Genomic DNA, 23,975 nt, shown 5'->3' with positions numbered 1-23,975 from the left:
CTCACCAGCCCTAGTTACTATAATAGATTTTTAATTATTTTTCTTTCTATAGTTCACTTGAAGTGCCTAATCCTTGCAGTGTTTACAGTTCATCCTAGAGGTTAGAAGTATATTCGGTAGCAATTGAGCATGGCTCATTTGCTGAGTCCCAGGCATACTATAGTTCTAGGTGGTTATTCTTCCAGGTACACATTGTGAAAATTAAAAAGAAAGAAAAAAAATGAAAGAACATTTGTTTAAATTGTTTATTTATTTATTTTTACACAGTGCTTTTTAAATAAACTGTTTTGTTAAATGGAATTTAGTGATGCAGTTGCTTGCTCTGTTCCTCCCCTGCTCTCTCCAGCCCAAGTGTTACTCTTTTAGTGTATGAATTGAACTAGAAATAGAAGAATGTATCAAATCTAATGGAGCAGCTTTTAGTAAATAAATAGACTCACTGCTAATGCCCTTTAAGAAAGCGTTTAGAAAGTAGACTTTGTGCCTTTGCAAAACTGGTTTAATCAAATCGAGGGCAGTTTTTGGCATCAATTGCTGGTAGCGTTTAACCTGAGTGTTAATAAAAATAGCGTTTCAGAAAGAAACAAAATTGTCATTTTAAATCATTTAAAAGAAAGCACTGATGAAAAATTTACCTTATAGCCTTTAAAATGAGTCACTGAAGGAAACATCACGTATCCTTCGACACCACGCTTTCCGCCTTTGCGAATCGCCCAAGCGGATTTGTGGCACTGTATAAATACTTAACGTAAGATGAGAGCAGTGGAAGCAGAACGAGTTGTTAAAAAGCGTCGGCACAAGGGAAAAACAAAGGGCTGGGAGCAGGGAGCAACACATAGGCTTCACATGATCTCTGCGTATTGAACGTCCTGTTGGATCTGTACGTGCTGTGAAGTTACGTGGTGGGGGCCGCACAAGAGCGGGTGCAGGCACCGCCAGCCCAGCCCCGCGTGAGCAGAGGGCGGTTGCGTGGCCGGCAGGCCAAGGCTCGGCCATCGTCCCCGAGCCTGGCCGGCTGGGGACGTAGGGAGTGGAGTGGTGGTGCCTGTGTGGTGGGGACGTAGGGAGTGGAGTGGTGGTGCCTGTGTGGTGGGCAGTAGGGAGGAGGAGCGGTGGTGCCTGTGTGGTGGGCAGTAGGGAGGAGCGGTGGTGGTGCCTGTGTGGTGGGCAGTAGGGAGAAGCGGTGGTGGTGCCTGTGTGGTGGGCAGTAGGGAGGAGGAGCGGTGGTGCCTGTGTGGTGGGCAGTAGGGAGGAGCGGTGGTGGTGCCTGTGTGGTGGGCAGTAGGGAGGAGGAGCGGTGGTGCCTGTGTGGTGGGCAGTAGGGAGGAGGAGCGGTGGTGCCTGTGTGGTGGGCAGTAGGGAGGAGGAGCGGTGGTGCCTGTGTGGTGGGCAGTAGGGAGGAGGAGCGGTGGTGCCTGTTTGGTGGGCAGTAGGGAGGAGGAGCGGTGGTGCCTGTGTGGTGGGCAGTAGGGAGGAGCAGTGGTGGTGCCTGTGTGGTGGGCAGTAGGGAGGAGGAGCGGTGGTGCCTGTGTGGTGGGCAGTAGGGAGGAGGAGCGGTGGTGCCTGTGTGGTGGGCAGTAGGGAGGAGCAGTGGTGGTGCCTGTGTGGTGGGCAGTAGGGAGGAGCGGTGGTGGTGCCTGTGTGGTGGGCAGTAGGGAGGAGGAGCGGTGGTGCCTGTGTGGTGGGCAGTAGGGAGGAGGAGCGGTGGTGCCTGTGTGGTGGGCAGTAGGGAGGAGGAGCGGTGGTGCCTGTGTGGTGGGCAGTAGGGAGGAGGAGCGGTGGTGCCTGTGTGGTGGGCAGTAGGGAGGAGGAGCGGTGGTGCCTGTGTGGTGGGCAGTAGGGAGGAGGAGCGGTGGTGCCTGTGTGGTGGGCCGGGGCTGTGCTTGATGGGGTGGTGTCGGCACCTTACAAAGCCCCTGAGGCACGGATAGGGGCGTGTGGCCCCGAGGGTAGAGCCGTACGGCTGAGCGTGTAAGCGGGGCGTGCGAGGAGGCTGCGCGTGTGGTGGCGGTCACGGTAGGAGGACTGCTGTGGTACGGAGGGGCGAATCTACCTCAAAGGATATTTGTTAAGAAAATTGTCGGAAAGGAAAATTTTGATAAACTTCAAATGTTAAAAACGATAAAAGAATCCCTTTTATCCCTCAGTCATACAGAGATGCTTTAGGTAGATGTGTCTTTCTCTCTTCTTTTTTTCTGCTTTAAATTCTGGTGTCAAAATAGAAGTAGAACTCGTTCTGAGCAGATAACATTTCTGATGATTACCACCAGCGCTGTAAAGGCTGGAGGAAAATGCTGACATTTTTGTATTTAGAAAACAAGGTTTTGATGTGACTCATAAATTTTAACAGAATCAATTTTAAAGAAAGTTTTGTGTTTCTCAATGGATTATGGGTAAACAGCTCACTTTCTGGCCGGTGAATTCTAGTAATAAATTCTGAACTCACTCAATTTACAGGGAGGCTTAACTATATATTTTGAAAATAGTAGACTTGCTGTGAAGTGGCCGTGGAAGATAGTGACGGTATTAAAATATACATAGCTTTATGATCACAGTGCTTAAACTGCTTGCAAAAGGACACTTCCCTCTTTCAAAATCCGCAACCTGTTCACATTTGTGTTCATGGCCACCCAAGTTCAATAAATATTCCTATCATTTCTGTAATCCGTTATTAGTTTTACAGTACTCAAGGAACATTAGATCATATCCCATCTAGCTTTTCCTTTGGGAAAGCACAACTTACGTAGATACAGTTCTCACAAAGATCTGTATTGGGTGGCAGGAAATGGAATTTTTTTTTAATGTCCTTTATGAACATAAATGGGCACATAAATGCCTTCTTTATAATTACTGTTTACAAAGAGAGCCACTCAGTAATTAGGAAAAGATATATGAGCACTTCATTGAGAAGGTTGCAAAGCAGAATCTGGAATAAGGAAGTTTACAGTAAGTTGCCGTGTAAGAGGATACCCTTTCCTTTTGTATATGAAATTGAATCTGTCAAACAGCTGGCTTATATATGATTGTCCCATTTCCTCTTTTTTTCCTTCAAAATGTTGCATTCATTTTTCCTGTCTCATGGACTGTTTTTAACAAAGACAATCTTGAAAAGTAAAAACCAAAATAAAATCTAATTTCTTGTGTACTGCAGGCATTAGTGGAGGAATAGCAGATTTTGGCATATGCTAGCTAGAAAGTGGACAGTTTTATAGGGCACTGTCTAAATTGGAGTTCTTCTACTTGGTAAAGAGAGTGTTACGTTAAAAATACTTGCCTTAGACCTCAGCCCATGTTCAGAAGTTTGGTGAACCTGGACTGCAGCTTGTTTGTACAGCTGGGAAGCCATCAAACCTCTCTTGTCCCAGCTGGCTCCTCTTGTTCACCCCAGCAGCTGTGCTCTGCCCCCAACCATCCTCCTGACCCTCGGCCCTCCAACAAGTACGGGCTGTGAGTGAGGGTGGCTTCTTCTAAGAGATATGAGTTCATCAAGATAAAATTTCTCATTTGTTGGGGTGTGTTTATTTCTGGCCGAGGGTCCAGGCAGCAGGACTCCGGACTGCTGGGGGAACCAAACTGCAGGAGCTGTGTAGACCTGTGAAAGAGGATTTTTGTGTTGTTTCTATTTACAAGTTCATCTTATCAGTAGGGCAGCTGAAGGGGAATACTTTGGCAGCTGCTGTTTGAATTTATTTGATCTGAAGGATTTCAGTTTAATGTAATTGCTCAGACTTTAAATAGCTGAATAGAAAATTAAAGTGTTTTCTGCCTTGCTCCATCTAATACCAAGTTAACAAATGACATGGAGAAGACTTGCCATGCTGCTATTCTGCATCCCTTCTGTAGGTCCAGCCACCGCCTTCCTCCCCACCAAATAATGAATAGTGAAAGAAGCTGGTTTTAGTAGTGTAGTAGCAGTTTTTCCTCACTTAAGGTAACTTCACATACCTTTGTTAAAGAATGGCGACAGATACTGTCTTTCTTCTTCCTTCCTAATATCTACCAGAATAAGGATCAACTCCAGAGCTTTACGTTATTCTGACATAAATACTTAAAAAAGATAATTTTCCTTCATTGCATTATTCACACCAGACCATGCTTACAAATGTCTTGTTCATTGGTTTGGTATTCCTGAGGGTTCAGGTCTTGGCTCTGTCTCTCAGTGCTGGCTGTTTTTGAAATTTATCTTTCTATGCCTCTGTCAGATGAGGACACCGATATCAATGCAGTAACAACCCACCACCTGGGACTGCTGTGGTGCCTCAACACTCTTCTCTGTTCTGCTCCCTCTGGGTAGAGAAAAAGTGAGGTTTCCATATTCTAGGTGAGGGCTCTGGTCTCATAACTTCAGGAAATGTGGGTGATGATGATGTCCCACCTCATCTTGCTCTCCAGCCCCAAATCCTATGGAAAATCCAGCCAAGATTATACTGCACTTTTGAATAAAATAACTTCAAGTAAATGCAGTGATTTTATTTCCCCTGAAAGATTTCTTCCAGTTTTAACTATAATATGAGATCTAATTAATTGTGCAATTGTCAGCTGATTTGCACTGTGAGTGTGTGTATCTAAAAACTCAGGCTAGACATTTAGTCCACAAACCCGAGAAGAAAAGTCTGGATGGAGGAAAGGCTTTTGCAGAATACTGTCCGGGGCTTTCTTGGCACACCTCCGGACATGCTGCAGCGATAAGAGCTGCCCTCAGCCCCAGCTGTAGTGCTGTCCAAACATAACCTGGTGACTGCCAGGGATGTGTTTCTTTTCCAGCTGGTTAACTGGTATTGCTGACTAATTGGGTCCTTTCCACAGATTATTTTTAAGCAACTTCACAAAATCACAGTAAGTCAACTAATATTTCTCAGAAGTATTTCATTATGAAATTGTTAGCAATTTGATGCAAGTCTTTAAAACTCAATTAAAAGCAAGCACCACGTTCCTTGAAGCCAGAAGTCAGGCTACCTTGCAAGACTGTTACTCTAAACACAGTAGGATTCATACCCATAATCTGCTCTCTGTTCATCAGTTGCTAGTAGAGATGAAATTTTCTGCTCAAACCAAAAATAATTAGTAGTTTTGTTTGATGCCAGTAGATATGTATCTCTGCTGTTTTTATGAGCTATGTTTTTTAAGCCCCATGATTACTTTATCATTCAAATTGTTTAAAATAATGATAAAGGATGTTGGTCTCTCTTCACTGATTTGAAAAGCCACACATTGCTCACGTTGTCGGTTTCGTTGACTATGACTTGACATACTCATTCACTTCTGAGACCAACAAATCTGTGGAGAATTCCCTACAGATTAGTGAGAGATGATGTGAATAATGTTAAGTGTGTCCCCAAAGACTTTCAGGATGGATATGCATAATCAAGCATGCAGTTCTCAATACTAATTCTAATTACATTTTTGGTCTCCCCCCCCTTAAATCACTAAGGTTCCCCAACCAGAGATGTGGGGCCTTCATTAGGTCTGAAGAAATCCAGCTCATTAGAAAGTCTGCAAACAGCCGTTGCTGAGGTGACTCTGAATGGTGATATTCCCTTCCACCGCCCGCGCCCACGAATTATCCGAGGACGAGGCTGCAATGAAAGCTTCAGAGCTGCCATAGACAAATCATATGATAAACCTGTAGCAGATGATGATGATGAAGGCATGGAAACTTGTAAGTAAACTATTGCTGTGCATAGAGAATGTTAACAACATAGGTTAATTCCTTTAGAAAGTGATTAAGAGTAGTAGAAGATAATTTTAGGAATTTAAAAGAATAGAACTAACTTCTTCAATTTTTTTCAGGCTTTTTCCCTTCATACGCATTAACAGATTGCAACACTCTGCAGCTTCCTTCCTTTCTAAAATAAGCAAATAAGATTATTAGGAGTGTGTTTACTTAAATTACTCTGAAAATTTTCTCTAAGAGCTAATTAATTTACTAATGTAAATTAGAATAAAATTATGCAGAAAGACAAAAAACCACTGAATTTCTTTTACAAAAATATGTGCATCTAACTTTGAAAGAGTACATTTGTAGTGTCTGGGGGAAAAAAGAAATCACTGTCCTTTAATTAGAGTGAGTGAGGCTGGCAGATCTAATAAAATATAAAGTTAATGATCAGCTATTACCCACCCTAATGGGCATTCATTTACATTTTCAGTTCTTTAACCCGAAGTATGACCCAACATGTGGAGAATGTCATTAACATAAAAGAATCACTTCAAAGCTAACCTTATCATTATTGAACTATGTAAGAATGGGCTGGTAAAATGACAACTCGTATTGAATGAAAATAGTATGAATGGTAAATTACCTCAATCAGGGGTTGTATTAAAATTATTGAATTTTTAACCTTCATGTTGTACTACTTTCAACTTGTCACACACCAGCAGAATTTTTTTTAATCAACCTGCAGCTAGTTAGAAGTTTATGAATGAAGATGATGGTGGGAAAGTTAAAGTAGAGAAATATTTAGCCTGAATGCTAACAGAAAAGTCTTGAAAAGAGATTTTTCACTCTCTGCTCTTTTTAAATTTTTTTACTTTCAGAAGGTCTGTTTCATAAGTGCCGTTCCCTAATATTCTTTTATAAGCTACTTGTGTAATCACTCTTTTATTTTTTTAAAACTCTGCTTTTTTTCCTTAAATCTGCCTCTTTCTAAAAGTGTTCTGAGACTGAAAGGGAGGTCATTTTGCCAGTCACTTTTCTCAAAGGTAGTTACGGACAGAATTAATTCTGCTTTGTTTTTCCAGCACCTAGCAATTTCACGCAGCAGTGAGGCTAAATGCTGGTCTGGTGCTGCTGGCTGTCAATCTGTTTCTGGCCAGTAGAAGAATAGGTGTGAGAAAATGTGTAGTGATCATTCTCATTCTGCCAAACTGCATGCCCGTGGTCTTTTGGGATGTAAGACCATGTTTTTCTAAAAGGCCTTGTTTGGTGTGAGCCCACTGCTAGTAATATCCTGTTTTGAGGCAGCAGATATCCAAGGCTTATGCAGAAGTTACAGATGGTTTAACTTCATTTGATCAAAATATAGCAAAACTGTTGTCATGAAATGCTTTCTAGGTGAGTGTAGGTTTATGAGATTACTGTAAGGGGTTTTGAGCTTGTTGATGCAATGTATAGAGAGTAGCAAGGAAGTATTTGGTGGCCTTCGTATCCTTTGCATGGGAGTAGCAGAAACCAGACAAAGCCTTCTGGCTGAAATTGAAGTGCTGTGGGGTGAGTCTTTGCCCTCATCTCTCTGTATGGATGAAGTTGTCTAGCACTGGTAGACTAAGAGCCATCTCAGTGTCATGGGAGAGCAAGAGCAAGGCTGTTCTCAAATCTCACACGGTAAAGAAGGGCTGAGCAAAGTGTGACCAAGCTATGTGCGTAGAACTACGCATTCTGTTGAGTTACTTGTATTTTAATAGCTTCCACATATTATAATAAAACATGTAAGAAGTAATCCAGAAATTTGCAGTGCCAGGTTAATAGAAGCAGATAAGTAGCAAAGCAACTACAGTAAGTTGGTTGGACAGAAATCAGTCCTCGAGGTCTTCTCCTTCTCATGATGGCTGTGGGAGCTTAAGAGCTGGCCCAGCCATATGTTGCCTGTCTTTCTGAAAACATGTCTGTGTTAAAGCTGAAACCACTGCAGTCTGTTCCACTTTGTGTAAATTATATGTGGCCTCAGGTTCCAGAGAATTTGCCAAATGATGTCTTCAGCTGGACATAGCCTGGGCACGTATGAATAAGTAGAAATTAATTTAACAATCTGGTCCTAACGTAACTAATGCCTCACTGCTGCCATAACGACATTGCCTAAGTTTTTAAAAATTGTATTTAATTATTCCATAACTGTTTGAAATTAAAATGTGGCTTTCTGTCATTATAAAACCCAGGCAAATATGTTGGTGGTCAATTTGCTGATGCCCTTGAGTCTGAATCCATTTGTCTTACTTGAATTTTTTCCCCTTTCTCCTCCAAGTGTTTCAGTGCTAAGACTGCTTCTTTCTTCCAGACAGTGACCCTCTTTGGAGTAGCAACTAATAGCACTGCAATATATTGTGTAGAGGAATTCTTAACGTCATCACCCCATATACAAAAGCCATAAAAATACAGGTAACATGTGGCAAAGGGGCTGACTCTCTTCTGAACGTACTTGCTGTCCTTAGAACAACGTGCTATAAAATTGCTAAATGTAGGATGAAAATCAGATAGCAGTGACCAGTTCTGGGGTAACATTTTAAAAAGTATTTGAGAAGATGAGTTGAAATTTTAATGGCTGTAAAGAAGTAACATTTGTGGTTTGTGGAAAGGTGTGGGTGTTCAGCTTTTACAGATCATTTTTCCTGCTTTTTTTTTTTTCCTTAATACTTGAAATAGCTGACTGGAAGCAAAATGTTTATCTTTAGTGTCTTGAATGAGAACAAGGCGTTTGGATTGGGAAAGATTGAAAAAGCTTTCTAATCTTTTGCTAAATCTTAATTGCTAGAATCTCGGGCTGTATTAAATATCACAATAAGAGGCCTAGAAGCTTAGTGGCAAAATAGCTTCACATTAAGTAGCATTGATTCCTCATGTGCATCTTTTCCATTTTATGGCCTAATTAGGAGAATAGCTTCATAATACCTGTTTGTGTAGTTCTCCATAGTACAGTGTAGTTCATGAAATGACACTAGTTTTTAGGTTTAATTGATGTTTAAAGTATACTCCAATTTAATTTTTTGGCTCCAGCATCCTGAGTGGGGAGGCAGAAGGTTGCAGGAAAGGAAGGAAATAACAGCACCAAAACAAATGCTTTCTGTGTTTTGCAGTAACCTAATGTCATTACTGCAACTTAAGAAAAATTAGAAGTTTCATTTGTAGGCTGGGCTTGAATTTTAATTGAGCTGCATTTGCATTTGTTCTAAACCCTAGTAATTCGGTGTATCTTAATTGCACAATGACTGTGCTGCATAAAAGTGAAACAAGTTTCTTCATGTTGAGTCCTTTTAAGAAAACTGGAAATCTATTTACTGCTGTAGAGATACTGGTATTTACTCCACGAGAACAGGCACCCTAGTTCACAGGGCTCAGTCTAAGCTACAGAGTTAATTGCAAGCAAACTGTGTATGATAGACAAATATTTATTGCAGCACAAGTGTGAAAACGAGGCAATATTATCTCCATAGAATATGCAAAATAAATAATAAGAGGAAGCATTGTTATGACAAGTTGTTCACCAATTCAGCATAGCACAGTACATTTAATACACATTTAGGATTAATTTAATGTATTGTTATGTGAATATGAACAACCATAGGTCAAAATTGATTCATCTTTAAAATTCTAGCAATGAAGTACCAACTAAACATTTTACTTCAAAATTTGCCAGAAATTTAATGCATTTTTTTTTACTAATTATATTCGTTTGCAAGTATAATCTTTTAAATGTCTAGTTGGTTTTAACTGGAACAGATTGTAGCTATAAATTAACATGCAAAAAATTAGCATCTCTATTCCAAAGTGGTTTTCTACTACTCTTTTAATAATAACAACTAAATATCATCCCAGACACTGATTAAGAAACACTGTGACCAAAAAAAGTACAAGTACAGCTAGTACAGAGGCGTGTATAGGACGGGCCTATTAATTTTCTAAAATACAATTATCTGAATATTAAAACTGTGTCTGCAATTGAGAAGCTGTATCATCTTCTTAACTCATAGCAGTCCTGAAAACAAGTTAACATGCAATGCTGAGACCTGTCCTTTTTTTTTTTTTCCTTTTTTTTCCTGGTGGTTCGTACTTCAAAGTACTAGTTGAGATTCAAAAATAGTTATTAATGTTGAGATTTATCTGACATGGTATGTTTTTCTTGAAATATGCGTATGTGATCTTCCAGAGTTGGAGAATATTTATAGAAATCTTGGGATATTCAGTGAATATGTACTAAGTCTGTTGGACAGATCTGTGTATTGTAATATTAATGAATAAACAGTATTTTGCAGGCAAGTATCTAAGAGAGAGAAGAGACAATATCGAATGGCTTTCAGTCAGTGATTTGTAGACTTTTCAGGTTCAGTGAATTACTTCTAAGGTGAATATGAATGATGACTAAGAAAAGCAAGTTTATATTCTACAGTAGTCTATGTATGAGAAATTTCTACAGAATTACACACTCTTCTATTGGCTGTGGAAGAGTCGCTGAGGTCTAGAAACAATAATATTAGCAGGAGTAATTATAAGAAGTAGTAAACATATGCTGAACTAAAAATTGATTCTTTTTTCCTTCTATAAGCCATGGCCATTTCTAAATCTTACTGAGTACAAAAACCCCCTTTCTTTTCCATAGACTGTGTATATATAAAGCAAAACTGTATTTTTCAACTTCTGGTGCCAAAAGTTGTTTGGATCCTGTATATTCATTAGAGTGACAGGAGACAGTGCAAAGTGTGCATCTGTGATCCTAATTGCTCCTTCATGCTGTCTGTTGGAAAATTAGGAGATGGTGTAGCCCTACTTATAATGTGATGATATAAAGTGTTAGGGGTCCTGGAAGGTCACAGCTTCACCAGCACGCAGTGTAATTTTTGGACTTGGCTTTAAGTTAAGTCAAAATGGTTGCAGGATTCTGACACACAAGCTTGAAGTGTTTTATTTCTTTCTCACTAGGCAACTGGAGGAGTTTTCAGGTTTTGAATGGATTGTTTCTTTTGGCCATTTTTCTTTCAAGCTTTCTGAAATACATGTGCTCTGTCTGTTAAATCTAACCTTGGGTATACTTCAGGATTCTTGGAGTCTTGGTCTTGAATTAGAAACAGAGAAGGAATGTGTTATCTGCCCTTAAAGTATTTTACTTGTTCCACTGGATGGAATCTCCCCACCCGAACCTCCCAGGCTGCTCCATCTCAACCAAGAATAAAAAACGTGGTGCATGATGTGTTTTAAACTGCTCCAGGAAATGAAGTAGTGTGACAAAACCATTATGTTACTTGTAGCAGCAGAAAAAGTCTATTAAGGCTTATATTGAGGGTTAAGAGTCCTTAATGACTTTCATATTTTTATGAGAGTATTACTAAGAATTTACTGACAAGGCATGCTGCACTGCTGTTGTTTCTTCTTGCAGATATTTCTAAAACTCTCCTCAGCTGATTCAGGTACTGAAACAAAATGGGCCAATTAACATCACTTTGCTAATCCTCTTTATTAATCCATACATTATTCAGAGTACCCACAAAGCACAAATCGTGTTTTGCAGAGTGTTCTGCAAAGGTGAATTCCTTGCTTTTAGGAGTTTAATAGTACAAATGAATATTCCAGGAAACCCCCACATGAGCAAATACTGCTTTTGGAAAAAAAAAAAAAAAAGAGTATTTTGTGGTTGTGCATATATCCTGCTTCAAAATACGTTATGCAATATACCAAAAAGCCTGCTCTTGTTGTTTGCTCTTATTCCACTGATGTTTCTTAATATGTGCTTCCAGTGGAGGAGGACACAGAGGAGAGCTCAAGATCTGGTAGAGAATCTGTGTCCACAGCAAGTGACCAGCCATCCCACTCATTGGAGAGACAGATGAATGGAAGCCAAGATAAAGGGGACAGAAAAAAGACTGGAAAGGAAAAGAAGAAAGATCGAGATAAAGAGAAGGATAAAATTAAGGCAAAGAAAGGAATGCTGAAAGGCTTAGGAGACATGTTCAGGTAGGTGCTTTGCAATCAAATGTAGAATGAATTGTAAAAAGAAGTTTGATCTTTTAGTTATTTATTTATATTGTGACTGTTTGTTGAGGTCATATTTTACTATACAAATATATACATGATGTATATAGGCTGATCTCTCAATTTTTGAGCCTATGAGTGGTGTCATGAAAGTGAAGCAGCTCGGAAGAGGAGGAGATGGCTGGCAGGCTAAAGGGGCTGCAAAGGGAAAAAATGGTTTTAAGCAACAAAATGCTTGGTCTTAGAAAGAGTCTTTGGTGATGTCTAAGTAGTGCACATATCCTTTGACAGGTCAAGCAATTTTGGGTTTTGTTTTTTTCTTAAACTTTGCTGTTCCTAATACTGTACCCAAAGCTTACTCAATGAGTGTTTTTCTTTGCTTTACTATTAAGACTATTTGGTATCATGGAGGCATGATGCGAAAGAGGTGAATCAGTTTGAGATTGAAAAACAGCATGCTCCTCTCAAGCAAAACAGGTTCTAAATCAGGTTGTGTGCTCTGAGAACCCACAGTCTGGAGAAAGGGTCAGTGAAAGACCTGATTTTTACCAAGCAGTGGGTTGTTTTGAAAGGAGTCGTCTCTCGAGCAGACTAAGTGATCTGAAAGGAGCAGACTGCTGGGGGACACCCTGCTGTTCTGTGTAAATGGTGAAAAACGACAAACACCTTTGATCACTTGTGGGAAGGGGTGAGAGAGCAAGAAAACCAGTCTTTCTTTTAGCTAGCTAGAGTAAATAAATATATTTCCAAGAAGAAACAATATTAAGGCAGTGTTTGTTTTCTTTTGTATATGCAGTGATTCATTATTTGATTTTGAAGTGAAATACCAGTATTATTCTAAAGATTTATTTATTAATAATGATTCTGCTCTGAAAACATGTAAGTGGAGCTTCAGTTAACTTTCATCCTGTTACCTTCTTTATCATGTAAAACATTAATTGAACCTAGGTTGTAACTGCGTAGGTCCTTGAGAGTTGTTCTGTGTCTGTGAATCGTATTACAAAATTAGTTAATAGAAAAACTAGTTAATTAGAAAATATTAGTTAATTAGGAAAAAAGGTAGTTAATTAGAAAATATTAGTTAGAAAATGTGTTTAGAAAACACAAAATAATATCAGGTTGTCAGCATATGCCACAGAACATCAAGAGTCATAGGAGATAGTCCCGCACATCAGATAGGACGAGAGCACTTCAGCCTGTTTGCCTGCAAGTCCCACAGGGATGCCCTCATCTTCTGGGCATTTGCCTGCCTAAATTCAAGCCTGGAGCGGAGGAAGAAGGAGATACAAAATGCTGGAAGGTAGGAGATACAAAATGCTGACCGGTTCTTTTCTGCAGTCTTTGCCGTTTTTATACAGCAGAAACAACAGGTAAAATTGAGGCACATTATACATGATAAATTCTAGGGGCTCTATGTACCTTTTTGGATACCATGAGTGCTATCTCGTGAGTTTAGTCAGAAAGTGTTTACAGCATCTAGAAAGCTTGGGCAGCTCAGCTCCTTGGTCCTCAGTTTCCTCCTGTGTAACATTCCCAGTACCCAGAGGACCTGTGAGATAGCTGCTTCATCTTGCAAGCTTTGGTAGACAGGCAAAGGGCTGACTTGCAGAGGGTCCCATCCAAAGAGAGCAGCCTTCACATTCCAAAGAGCTGGCTCAATGCAGGGCTCATTGGCTTCTCTCTGCCCTCCAGCCTTAGAGCCTAATGTCTGGTGTTCTGCATGGCTTTGAATGCTCTAGATGGAAATGAGTGCGAACGTGGAAATTAATACCATTTTTAATCAGGTGCTCCCAGCTAAATAGGAAGTAACCTTGTCTGTATGCTCGCTATAACACTTCTGAAATCTTTAATCTGGAAACAGCGGTAGTTTGACTGATAGGAAGATCTGATGATTGCTTTGTTGTTTGCTCTTCATAACAGTCAACGTTTCCTTGAGTTATTTTTTTTCCCTCGCTGCCATTTCTGAGTGAACTTTACTTTTCAGTCTCCTCTTAATTAACGTGGGAGCAGTGCTATCCAGATGCAGTTGACTCCTCCTGGATCTGTAAATTAGCTTGCACCTTGTCAGCCCACCCAAGAGAGGTGCTCCTGGCAAGCAGGAAAATGCTGATTGAGGGAATTAAGCATTATGCCTCATTTCCACTCAGTGCTTGATTTGCTTTGTTGACAGGCTTCTCAATAATGTTTGAGATGGGCTTCACTGTCTGCAAGATAAGCTACTACTTCTGCCTATAACATGCTTTGTTTTTCTGTACATCTGACATATATCATAGATATCAAGTAATCACTGAAAGAAGTTGTGCGATAGAAAATAATGATGACGGTAACATTTAAAATTCAAGCCGTGATCAAAGCATAATTGGATGTTTTGGTTCTGTGCAACATTGTGATTTCTTTGTACTTCTTTTTCTTTTCTCCTTTTTCACTTTTTTTCTTCCTTTTCAGTGCTCTTATCTTAAAATAATCTTTCTTCATTAGGTTGTATGGGCAAGAACACTTGCGGGATGAAATTACTGTTAACTGACACTTTATTCTGATGTCTATACTTAGCCAAGGGGCTTTTTATTGCCTATATGCAAACTGGCAGTTCATAAAGTGGAGTCTATGTGATGTATAAAAATAAGTCTCCTTGCCTTCAGTTAAAATCTTAGGATTTGCTACTGGGATCTTCATTAAACTGTACTGTGAGGTGGAAACTCCCACTAGAGAACCCTAGGTTACATTTATCCTTCAGCATCTAGTCATCATTTCCAAGAAATCCCTGGATGATTCAGATAGCAGGTTAAAATCATAAATAAATCTTTTAAACACTTCCGTTGTTTTACAGCTCGTATCAAACATAGTAAAGAGGATTGACATAACCATGAAGGAGAACTGTAAAACACAGGGTGCAGTCTGCGTGGCTCTGACACGCACAACTTCCCTTATTTCCAGAGGACCTTTGCTGACATTGGGCTGTGGACAGTCTGAGACTTAACCCTTCTCACTGTGAAATAAATCTGTCTGAGTACATGTGTATTTCTTTTTTCAAATTGACATTTCAGGGCAGAACAGAATAATTTATTTAAATTTGTCATTTGGCTGAGAAGTCTCTTTCTCTTCACAGATGAATATAGGGCAGAAGTTAACCTAGAAACGTGTTGAACAAAAATACTGGTCTATTGGAGGAGATGCAGGTGCTGCAGAGCTTTGCTTACACCTGAATGTATTTGTTTTACCCGAATAGTTGCATCATTCCTGTCTTTCTTATCCCTTCAGTAGGATTGCGTGCCATGTCCAGTGGCTGTAATCCCATACCAAATGAGAGGCTGCGCAGTTCCTTCTTCTCAATTGCTGGCATTTAGGAGGTGCCTGGATGGCTACTGCCAGCTGAGCAAATAGTTTTTTGGGAAGCTGATACGAAGTTCTACTAGTTTTTCTGTTTCACTACTAAGAAGGCTTGAGTGGATGTATGTTTTGACATCAGAAGCTTACAAAAACCTGTATGCTTCTCCAAGTGCAATCTAAAATACGTTTACTCATTTCTGAGTCTGATTTTGTTTATTTTTAAGTAGAGATTTTGCTTCTTGATAAAAATCAACCTGACAAAACCAATCAGTTGATAAATAAGTCATTGTAGTACTCCCTTAAGAAAGAGGCTTCACAGTTTCAAACAGTACACCTGTAATTAGTGCTGGTAGGGATACATTAATTTGATGGACTTCTATGTCATGCGATTCTTTGACATTCCTCTCCTGAGAGAGAAAAATTGTATATGCCCTCTTCTTTTCCCCTCCTTTTGCCCCTGTCATGTACAGGTTGTTTTCATTTATGAAACTGGATTCCCTCAGGATGTAAGGTAGGGAGATGTGAGATTGTTCTTATTTGTAGGTTTTGGATGCTTGATGGAGTGACACATCTGCTGTCGTGCTGGTGATCACTTACGATCCCTGTATTTCATTCGTGCTTATTCCCAGTGTAGAAGCTTGGATATAGTTTATAGATGGGTGACTGGACTGGTGAAGTAATAGGCAACTGAAGTGATAGCTCCACATCTTTCCCCAGCTTCCTCAAGCCATATATAATTTTCTTCTATGGTCATCCCTGAACCATGGTTCTGTAAGACGGTAGCATCACTGTGATTATGTCACTTTTTTGGGGAATTAATTTTGTGTGCAAGAAAGGAGGCAGCTACACTCTTACTGGGGAGTTTGTATGGGAGGACTCTCATTGGTGAGTTTTATGATAGAAGAAATATGTCCAGCAAGGGATCAATCTCAAGAAAGGATGTGTTTGAGGAGTAACATCTTTAGAGGAAACTGAACTACCAAGATGTTGAGAATAAGCAGCTCTGCATTTCCAAAGGGAGGAAGGGGAGTAGTAGGGAGGCCAAGCTATCTAGTCATGTCTTGCCAGAAGTATCAGAGGGACTGTCACTGCCCGGTAATAAAAACCTGCTGAAACAAGTAGACCTTGATATGATCGGATAAAAATGGATTTGCAAATACAAATGGTATGTTTGAGTTTATGTGGAAAACTGCTGAGAAGAACAAAAGATGGGGGGGTATGCACATTGTATCTTAAACTTGAGTTTAAGCAAGAAAATACCTGCATTGGTTTTGGAGGTTGCTTATGAAATAGACGTAATGTAATTTGAAGCAACTGTGGATAAGTATATTATATAAAATAAACACATTTTCTACTGTGGGATTTAATACCTCAGTCCCACATAAACATAACTTTTCAGTGGAGAACATAAGAACTGTATATTGAAGTTCATGGAATAAGACAGTATGCTTAAAATTAATCATGTGCTTAAGTGGTTTTAGTACTGGAGGCTGTGTATTTCAAGATCTGGCCTGTAATGTAGATGGAAATGTAAAGCCATAATGTATGGTAACTGATCTTTAATTCTTCTCTTAACTGTTGTAGCATACAGGTGGGTAAATCAATGCACTGGATAGCCAAATAATCCTAATTAGATTTAATTACATTTATAATGATTACTGGGAGCCTTGCAGTGTTGTATCTTCCCGTTCTGTGAGAGGAAATAGATAATTCAGTTTGCAACCTTGTTTAGCTGAAATCAGATATACTGTTGTCTTTTTTTTTTTTTCCCCCACACACAGCTGCTTCCAAGGTGCACTGGACATGTCCAGATTCATAAACATATTATTTGTAGCTTTGAATAACACATTTCAACCACATTAGCCATCTGAGACCTCTGACTGGGCATTTGGGAGAATAACCTACATGGATTACTGTTGCTTGTTACATGACTTCCTTGTATTGCCTATTCTGGTTTTCATTTAAGTTTTCTCATCGTAATGTCTGTGAGGAGATGAAAAGCAAATCACAAGGGTTATACCATTGATTTAGTAATTACCTTCTTTCTCTTTCATTTAATAACAACCTTCAGACTTTTAAGCAGGCACATGACAAAAAGGTATGAGTTGTGTAAAATACTGTTGAATTATACCCTAATCAACAGGACTAGCAAATACCTCGAACTCGATAAAATAAAATCTGTGGTCTGATTTTCATCATTCAGTAGCTTAAGAAGCAACAATAATGGCATTTTCCTTGGAAGCATGACTAATAGGACTTTGTATTGGTAAATGACACTTACTGATGTATGGACTTAATAGAAAACATGGCAACAAGCTCAGAAGTTAGAATTTTTTTTTTTCTTTAGTGCTCTGCTCATGGCACAAACCAGCATGAATCTTGAGCCTTAGAACATGGAGGAGGAGGTTATTGCTTAAACACCCATTGGCTTTATCATTTCAAACTTGGAAGTTTGTTGCTCGCACACTGAATTTGCTAATGGTCATCTGAGAATGTCTCCGACAGCTTGTGGTGCTTGTGCTGAGACTTTCATCAGAAACACTGAGCTGCGCCGTTGCTCAGGTAAATGGAATCTGGGGCCATTTCTGCTCTGTTTTTTTGCCTGCTACTACTATGAGCCAGCTGGCACAACTATCACTAAGTCCACATCTGCTTCCCCTCTTCTGCCACCAGCTAGAAAATGTGTGACCCGCTACAATCCTAGATACAGGGTCTAAGCACAACGCCTTTTCAAGCTTCAGAGGAGGAGCACAGTCCTTGTCCTGCCTGCAAGTTGAATACTGTTGATGGCACCTTCTTGTCCTGCACTTCTCTGGGCTAGTTTGTCCTGATCCATTTGCAAAGTTTTGGTCAGCCCCTGGGACCCACAGAATCTGAAAAACCTTTCAAATTAAATCAGCCATGCAGCAAATTGTCATCTTTGATGCAGACAATTACCCAGGACTCTTACAAATGTCTTTCAAAGCATTTTCATATTCTTCTCTTACTTCTTTCCAATTAAAAGTAAGTTAAGAGATCGAAAGAGATGAGCTTGATTGAAAATAGCTTTTCTCTTTTGGAAAGGCAAGCCGTGCTCCTTCCTTCCTCTCCGCACTTTTTTGCCTTCCTGTTTTCTGCTGCTTGGCGGAATCAGTTGCTTCGAGGAGACATGTATTTCATTGCCTGCAGGCCCAAATGCACCGGCCTTTGACTAAGAAAGATGTCACTGGGGCGGGGCGCAGTGGAATGGCAAATTCATGTTTCTAAACCAAACAACTTCACATAATCTGTCAGGGATTTAAGGAATGCAGCTTCATTAAGTGGTTAGTAAAGTCTATGACTTTTAAACGAAACACAGAAAGCGGTGGTATGTGATTGTGCAAGGGAGATTTGAAGCGAGAGATTAACATAATCGTATGTGGCTTTCTAGTTTGTCATTCTGACAGAAAGCAGGGCTTTGCTCTATGTATTCTTAACACTGGATTTTCCCAGGGTAAATCTTGAACTTGTAAATCTGATGGGGGTATATTGTATGGGTGTTTTGGTCTTTTTTTAAATTTCAATAGAATCGGGGCTTTTGTTTCTAACATCCAGAAATAAGTGTCAGGATGACCTGTTACTAGAGATGAGTTCATAGTGGCTGCTAACATATTCTCCCAGTATTTTTCCTTTGCTTGTCAGCGAGTTTAAATAGAGAACCTTTGACACCTACAGCACCGTCTCTGCCTGCAAAGCAAGCGAGGGAGGCAGGCGGCATGACAGCTGAGCCCTCCGCCATCCTGCCCGGCATTCTGCAGCGCTTCTCTTCCAGGCCTGCCGGATGAATATAGAACGCAAGTGTCAAGGATGACACCTACTTTATAATCTCTGCAAAGCAAGCCTTTTCAGAGAAGAATTTGTTGACAGTTCAGAGATTCAAAGTCAATTTCAGTTTTAGCTTGTGTAGGAATGGGATTTTTCCTCCACCTGATGTGATAATTGAAGACTAACTAGGCAGTGTGCTAGTCCCTAACAAAGTATGGTAAATAAATACTGTCTTGAGACATGAAGGATCTGTTAGATGAAAAGCTCTATTAATGACATTTGTTTCATTATCTGTTGGAAATGTTCTTTGGAAATTTAATTTGCTACTGATGGCACCTGTACATTGGTATACATTACGGATGCTGTAGATGACGTTTTTAAAGGAGAGTCTTCTTTGAAAATCCATTTTAAAAACAGGAATAGGAACGTTGTCTTAGATGAAAATTAATGCAACTTACTATATTTTTATAGCTGAAGATGACATAGGCTATTAAGTCACAGTTACCTGAGGTACTTAAGTTGGCAGCTGCAGGACAGCTGATCCTTTTCTAAAAGGCAAAGCTCCAACTTACTACTGCATTTCACTTCCTGGGAGCAATGAACTGTATTCGCAGTGTGTTGGCAAGCTGATGCCTCCCGTTAGGATTTCCACGTGTCCTACTGTTGTGCAGAGAAATAGTCATTAAAGACAGAATTATAAAACACTTCAGTGAAAATGGCAAAATGGGTATAAGCCAGTATGATTTCCAGAATAGAATATACCCAAATAGTCTATGAGCCCCTGCATTTCCCTGAATGCAGTAGGAAAATAGTGGGTGTAAGGCATTCAGAGGGCTTACATAGGCTTTTAAGTTGTTGTTGCAGGGAAAAATAAGAGGAACAGAAGTTTTGTGAAAGAATAAGAGAGAAGAAGATATTAGAAACACAATGCCAATGGGCTATGCAAGCAGTATTTCCCCTGCTTTTGAATCCATTGATGACTTCTTCTGGAGGGAAAAAAGAATTAGGAGGAAGTGAAGAGATACTGAAACTACTGCACTCTTAGAGCGATTCAGGCAGGAAGGGTTCTCTGCTTGGTTCAACTCCTGCTCACAGCAGTCCAGCTTCAACATTTCATCAGCTGAGTGTCACACTCAGTTGAGTTTCAAGTATCTCCAAGGATGGAGACTCGGCAGCCTCTCTCAGCAGCCTGTTCCACTGCTTAACCACTCTCCTGGTGAAAAGTATTTGTCCTTGGTAAGAGGAGATAGGAGTCAGATACACTGAATAATCACTGGTACAAAAAATCTGAATCAATTAACACGTACTTATTCTTCTCATGAAGCAAACCCAATAAGATTGTCATCCAAAAAGTTTAAATTTTGAAGGATTTTTGTGATATGTGATTACCCTCAGGGACTTACTGCCCCCACAGTTGCTTGAACACCAAGAATATAGGAAATAACGCAGCTAAGCATGCATTTGTGACTGTCAGCCACCCATTGCATGCTAAGTGTTAAAGAAGAAGTTATCTGTAAACAGGTTATTTTTATTGTGCTTCCAAGCATCTTACTCTAAATTGTCTTGGACTGGCAACTATTAGGATACCAAGCTTGATTGGCTGATATGATACCTAATAGTGTCTGATATGATCCACTGAGCTAGAAAAGGTGATTATTCTCTGTGGAACTGTGGAAGAAACAATCTACAGAAATCTTCCTTTCTACTATTTCATGCTACACCAGAAAATGTCACCTGCTTTTTAATTAAAAACATAAAATTTGTATTGTATTAATCCTGATACTTTTCATTTTCATCTCAAAGTACAGATATCAAGTGAAAAACCTCAGGCATTTGGAGTTCAGCCAGTCACAAAAGAAGGAAGTTTATATTACTTTTGGAGGGGGAGAAAGTATTATTTTTAATTCCTTCCATGTTTGGTAGATTCTCTGGAGTTTAATGTAAGATTGTAAGAATACATTCGTCACACGAGTTGAGTGATACCCAGGAAGTCCCTGTACCCCAATACTTGGTCTCTGACAGTAGTCAGTAGTAGCTCCCGGGGGTGGGGTACCGGAACAGTGTAACCATAGAGCAGTTCTTACTAGGTCTGTCTTCCAGGCTTTCAGTGATCTGCAGCTCAAGCAGTTCTTGAGACAGTGCCTTTGTGCGCAAGTACAAAATAAGGTGCGTGTATATTCTGTCTTGGGCAATTTGTCCTGTTACTGATGATTTGGCGTATATTTACCTAATTCCAAAATACTAACAAAATTTGTAGTGTATCATATACAAAAATGTCTTTTAGACATTGTGTAGAACGACTTCTGTATCAAGGAGCTCTTTTACATTACAAGTGCGAAGACCTGATTGCAATGCACTGCAGTAGATCTGACTCATTATGTCAGTATTTTATGGCACTCAGGTAAGCATGTTTGCAAAGTAGCAGTAAACCTTTTTGATGTGCAATAACATTTCAGTAGTTAATGTAGTGTTCCACTGCATATTAGCTTTTACTGCTTCTGTGGCAAACTTACAGTAAGCAGGAGTGCAAGAAAAGGCTGTAGATGTTTGTAAAATAGACCCTGCTGGAATGCATTCACTTCATGAACTAGTTTTACAGTGTATGTTTGGGCTAGCTGATGATGTAATTAACAGTAAATTTTGAAATGTTCGCTTCTGCGGAAGATAAATTCATAGTTTCTACAAATGTTAACTTTGTAGTAACTTTTTTCTGGACTTTTTTATATCGGTCTTGTAGCTCCTAGCCCTAAAAGGAAAAAGAACATAGTATGGTTTCATGGAACTATTTGGTGGTTTTAACTGTTTTCAACAAATATAGTAGCATACTACTGATATGGCTGTTTTAAAGGGTTTGTATTATACATTGAAAGTATGTTGGTAATGCTGTATTGGCAGAGAAATTCTCTGTTAGAAATAACTAGTTCAGTAGATATATTAACTTCATAGACTTGGCTTTGTCAATGGAATCCACAGAGTTAGTCCTTACGTTGTTTGTGCTTGCAAAACAGAAATCTCCTGGAGTTTGGCAAGTTGCTTAAGCTTTCAAGAGGAACCGTTTTCCCATTTTAAAAATGGGATAGTACCTTGTTCATGCTGGTGTATCCAAGGGCATTGATGTCCTGTGGTGTTTCCTGTGTTGTAGAAATATGAAATATTTGCATGCTAAAAACATACGCTATCTACAGCTTCCAGATGCTGCTGTTGAGTTTAGTTTGAAGGTGGATGGATGACTGAAAATGTACGTAGATTTCCTTTTTTCTGCTATGCTGTTATAGGTAGTACTTAGTAAGAAAATGTCTAATCAGAAACAAATTTTATGGATTAGCTCTAAAAGTTCAGAAAAAGAGGATTTAATAACAAAAATGCATCTAGAATCTTAGCTGTATCAGCATTTTTGAGTACCACAATAATGAAAGTAGTGTATTTTTATACCAATTGGAAGTGCTTCTAGCATATTCAACACCAGGTGTGCCAGCAGTATTTAGAATGCAAGCTGAATTGCTATTACAAATTTCAACAGCAACATACCACAAATAAATCTCAAATATTTCACAATGTTATTATAGGTGCTATCTTTGTCTTTAACCCATACTGCTAAAATCCTGAAATTCAGAGCACAACATGCTGCCACAAGCATGAGTTTCAGAGGTAGTGTTACAGTAGGAGTTACAGTAGTTACTGTAGGAGTTACAGTTAAAGTATTTCTTTTCTCTGATGTTGCTGGGCAGGTAATGATACCAACAGTATTATCACTTGTAACTGTTAGGAGTCCTGATATCATCTGTGGAGCTCCAAATACTTTGTTAATTCTGTTTGCCTTTTATAACTGCAAAAGGAAGAAAACTGCTTGTGTAAGATAAAATGTGAAGACTCAGTGCCATTTTCATGGGTTTTTGGTTTGTTTTTTTTTTTTCTTTTTTGAGATCTATTTTAGGCTATATATTCAGAAGAAATACTAAGATGGGAGTGGTAATTGCTTTATACTCTGTGCAGCACCGAGCATGAGCAGAGCTGATCTTATTTGGAGAAGAATATCTCAGGAGCCAGATATCTTTGATGTCGAGATTGGGTTTATTTTAAACATCATCTGTCTGGGTTTCTAAATAACTATAGGCCCATTCACTCACTTCTTATAGTGCCTGACCATGTACAAATGAGAACAAAAACATCAGTGTGTATGGGGCTGGTCCAGGTCTGAGATCTTCTGTGCTAGGAGCTTATTTGTATGGTGACTGGAACCAAAAAAAATAGCCCACCACCCCACGTCTCTTGCCTGTAATTAGTGCCATGCAAGTCCTGGTTTGTACACCTTTTCAATCTGAAATAAATCTCCGCTCCCAGCTTGGCCCTGAAATAATCAGCGGTGTAAATCACAATTGATATAGTTATTTCAATGGTAGTTACCGTGAAGACAGCTCAAGCTCTGAGTACTGGCAGCTACAGGATACCGGGCGTCTCCAGGGCTCCAGGTAGCTCTGGGCAAGCCCCTGCGCCAGCTGCTGCGGGGACTCGCTGCCAGACTGACTTCCCAGCCATGATCCACCGGAGCCTCGTCGCATCCGCTCCAGAGGTGGTTTGTTCCGGTGGTGCAGCTGCCGTGCAGAGTCTCGCTCTTCATTTTCCACCCAGAAGATATTGTGTAGGTAAACTAAATTTTCAAGCTGCAGGGCACAATATCAGCTGATAGAATAGACAGAGGTATGGGAAGCCAGCAGTGGCATGTTAATGTGTACTAACCAGAGCCTTGGCTCAGGCAAAGTCCTGTGCCTTAGCCCTGTCTTTGTAGCAAACTTTCAAAATAACATACCTGTTACTTTTTGCCCTCTGTTTTTTAGAACAATGTAGATTCAGGGGCATTCAACGTCGCTTAATTGAGTTGTGCTCTAGAGTACTTTGTAAAAGTATCCTATTGGCATTATTTATTTGTTTTTAAAATTAAAGATTATTTTTTATCCCCAAGGAGACTTAGGTGGCACTGTGGAACCCAGAATGGGACAGGAGACCCTAAACTGTAACCGACAGCCACCAGCACTCGGGTGCTGCAGCTCAGCGAGGGGAATTGCTGTTCGGTGTTGTAGGCATCCTCTGAGAAAAGCTGGCAGCTGCACGCTCGTCTGGGTTTTAAGGATATTTTGGGTAGACTTGTCCCACAGATCCTACAGTGTTGTCTGTTTTCCTCTGCTGGAAA

At 39.9% G+C, this 23,975-nt stretch overlaps 1 protein-coding gene across 2 annotated transcripts in view; it reads left to right on the top strand.

The window, feature by feature from the left end:
* PARD3 (par-3 family cell polarity regulator) overlaps nt 1-23,975 on the top strand; it is a 464,571-nt gene that overhangs the window by 310,318 nt on the left and 130,278 nt on the right. For both annotated transcript variants that reach the window (XM_052805974.1, XM_052805967.1), the window contains exons 19-20: nt 5,432-5,659; nt 11,443-11,659. In XM_052805974.1, the coding sequence (XP_052661934.1) occupies nt 5,432-5,659; nt 11,443-11,659 (445 nt within the window). The remainder of the gene's footprint in view (nt 1-5,431; nt 5,660-11,442; nt 11,660-23,975) is intronic.

Source organism: Harpia harpyja, chromosome 1 (assembly GCF_026419915.1).
Source record: "Harpia harpyja isolate bHarHar1 chromosome 1, bHarHar1 primary haplotype, whole genome shotgun sequence".
Lineage (NCBI taxonomy): Eukaryota > Metazoa > Chordata > Aves > Accipitriformes > Accipitridae > Harpia > Harpia harpyja.
The sequence above is the reverse complement of the archived record's forward strand: the minus strand, read 5'-3'. Positions and strand labels throughout refer to the sequence as shown.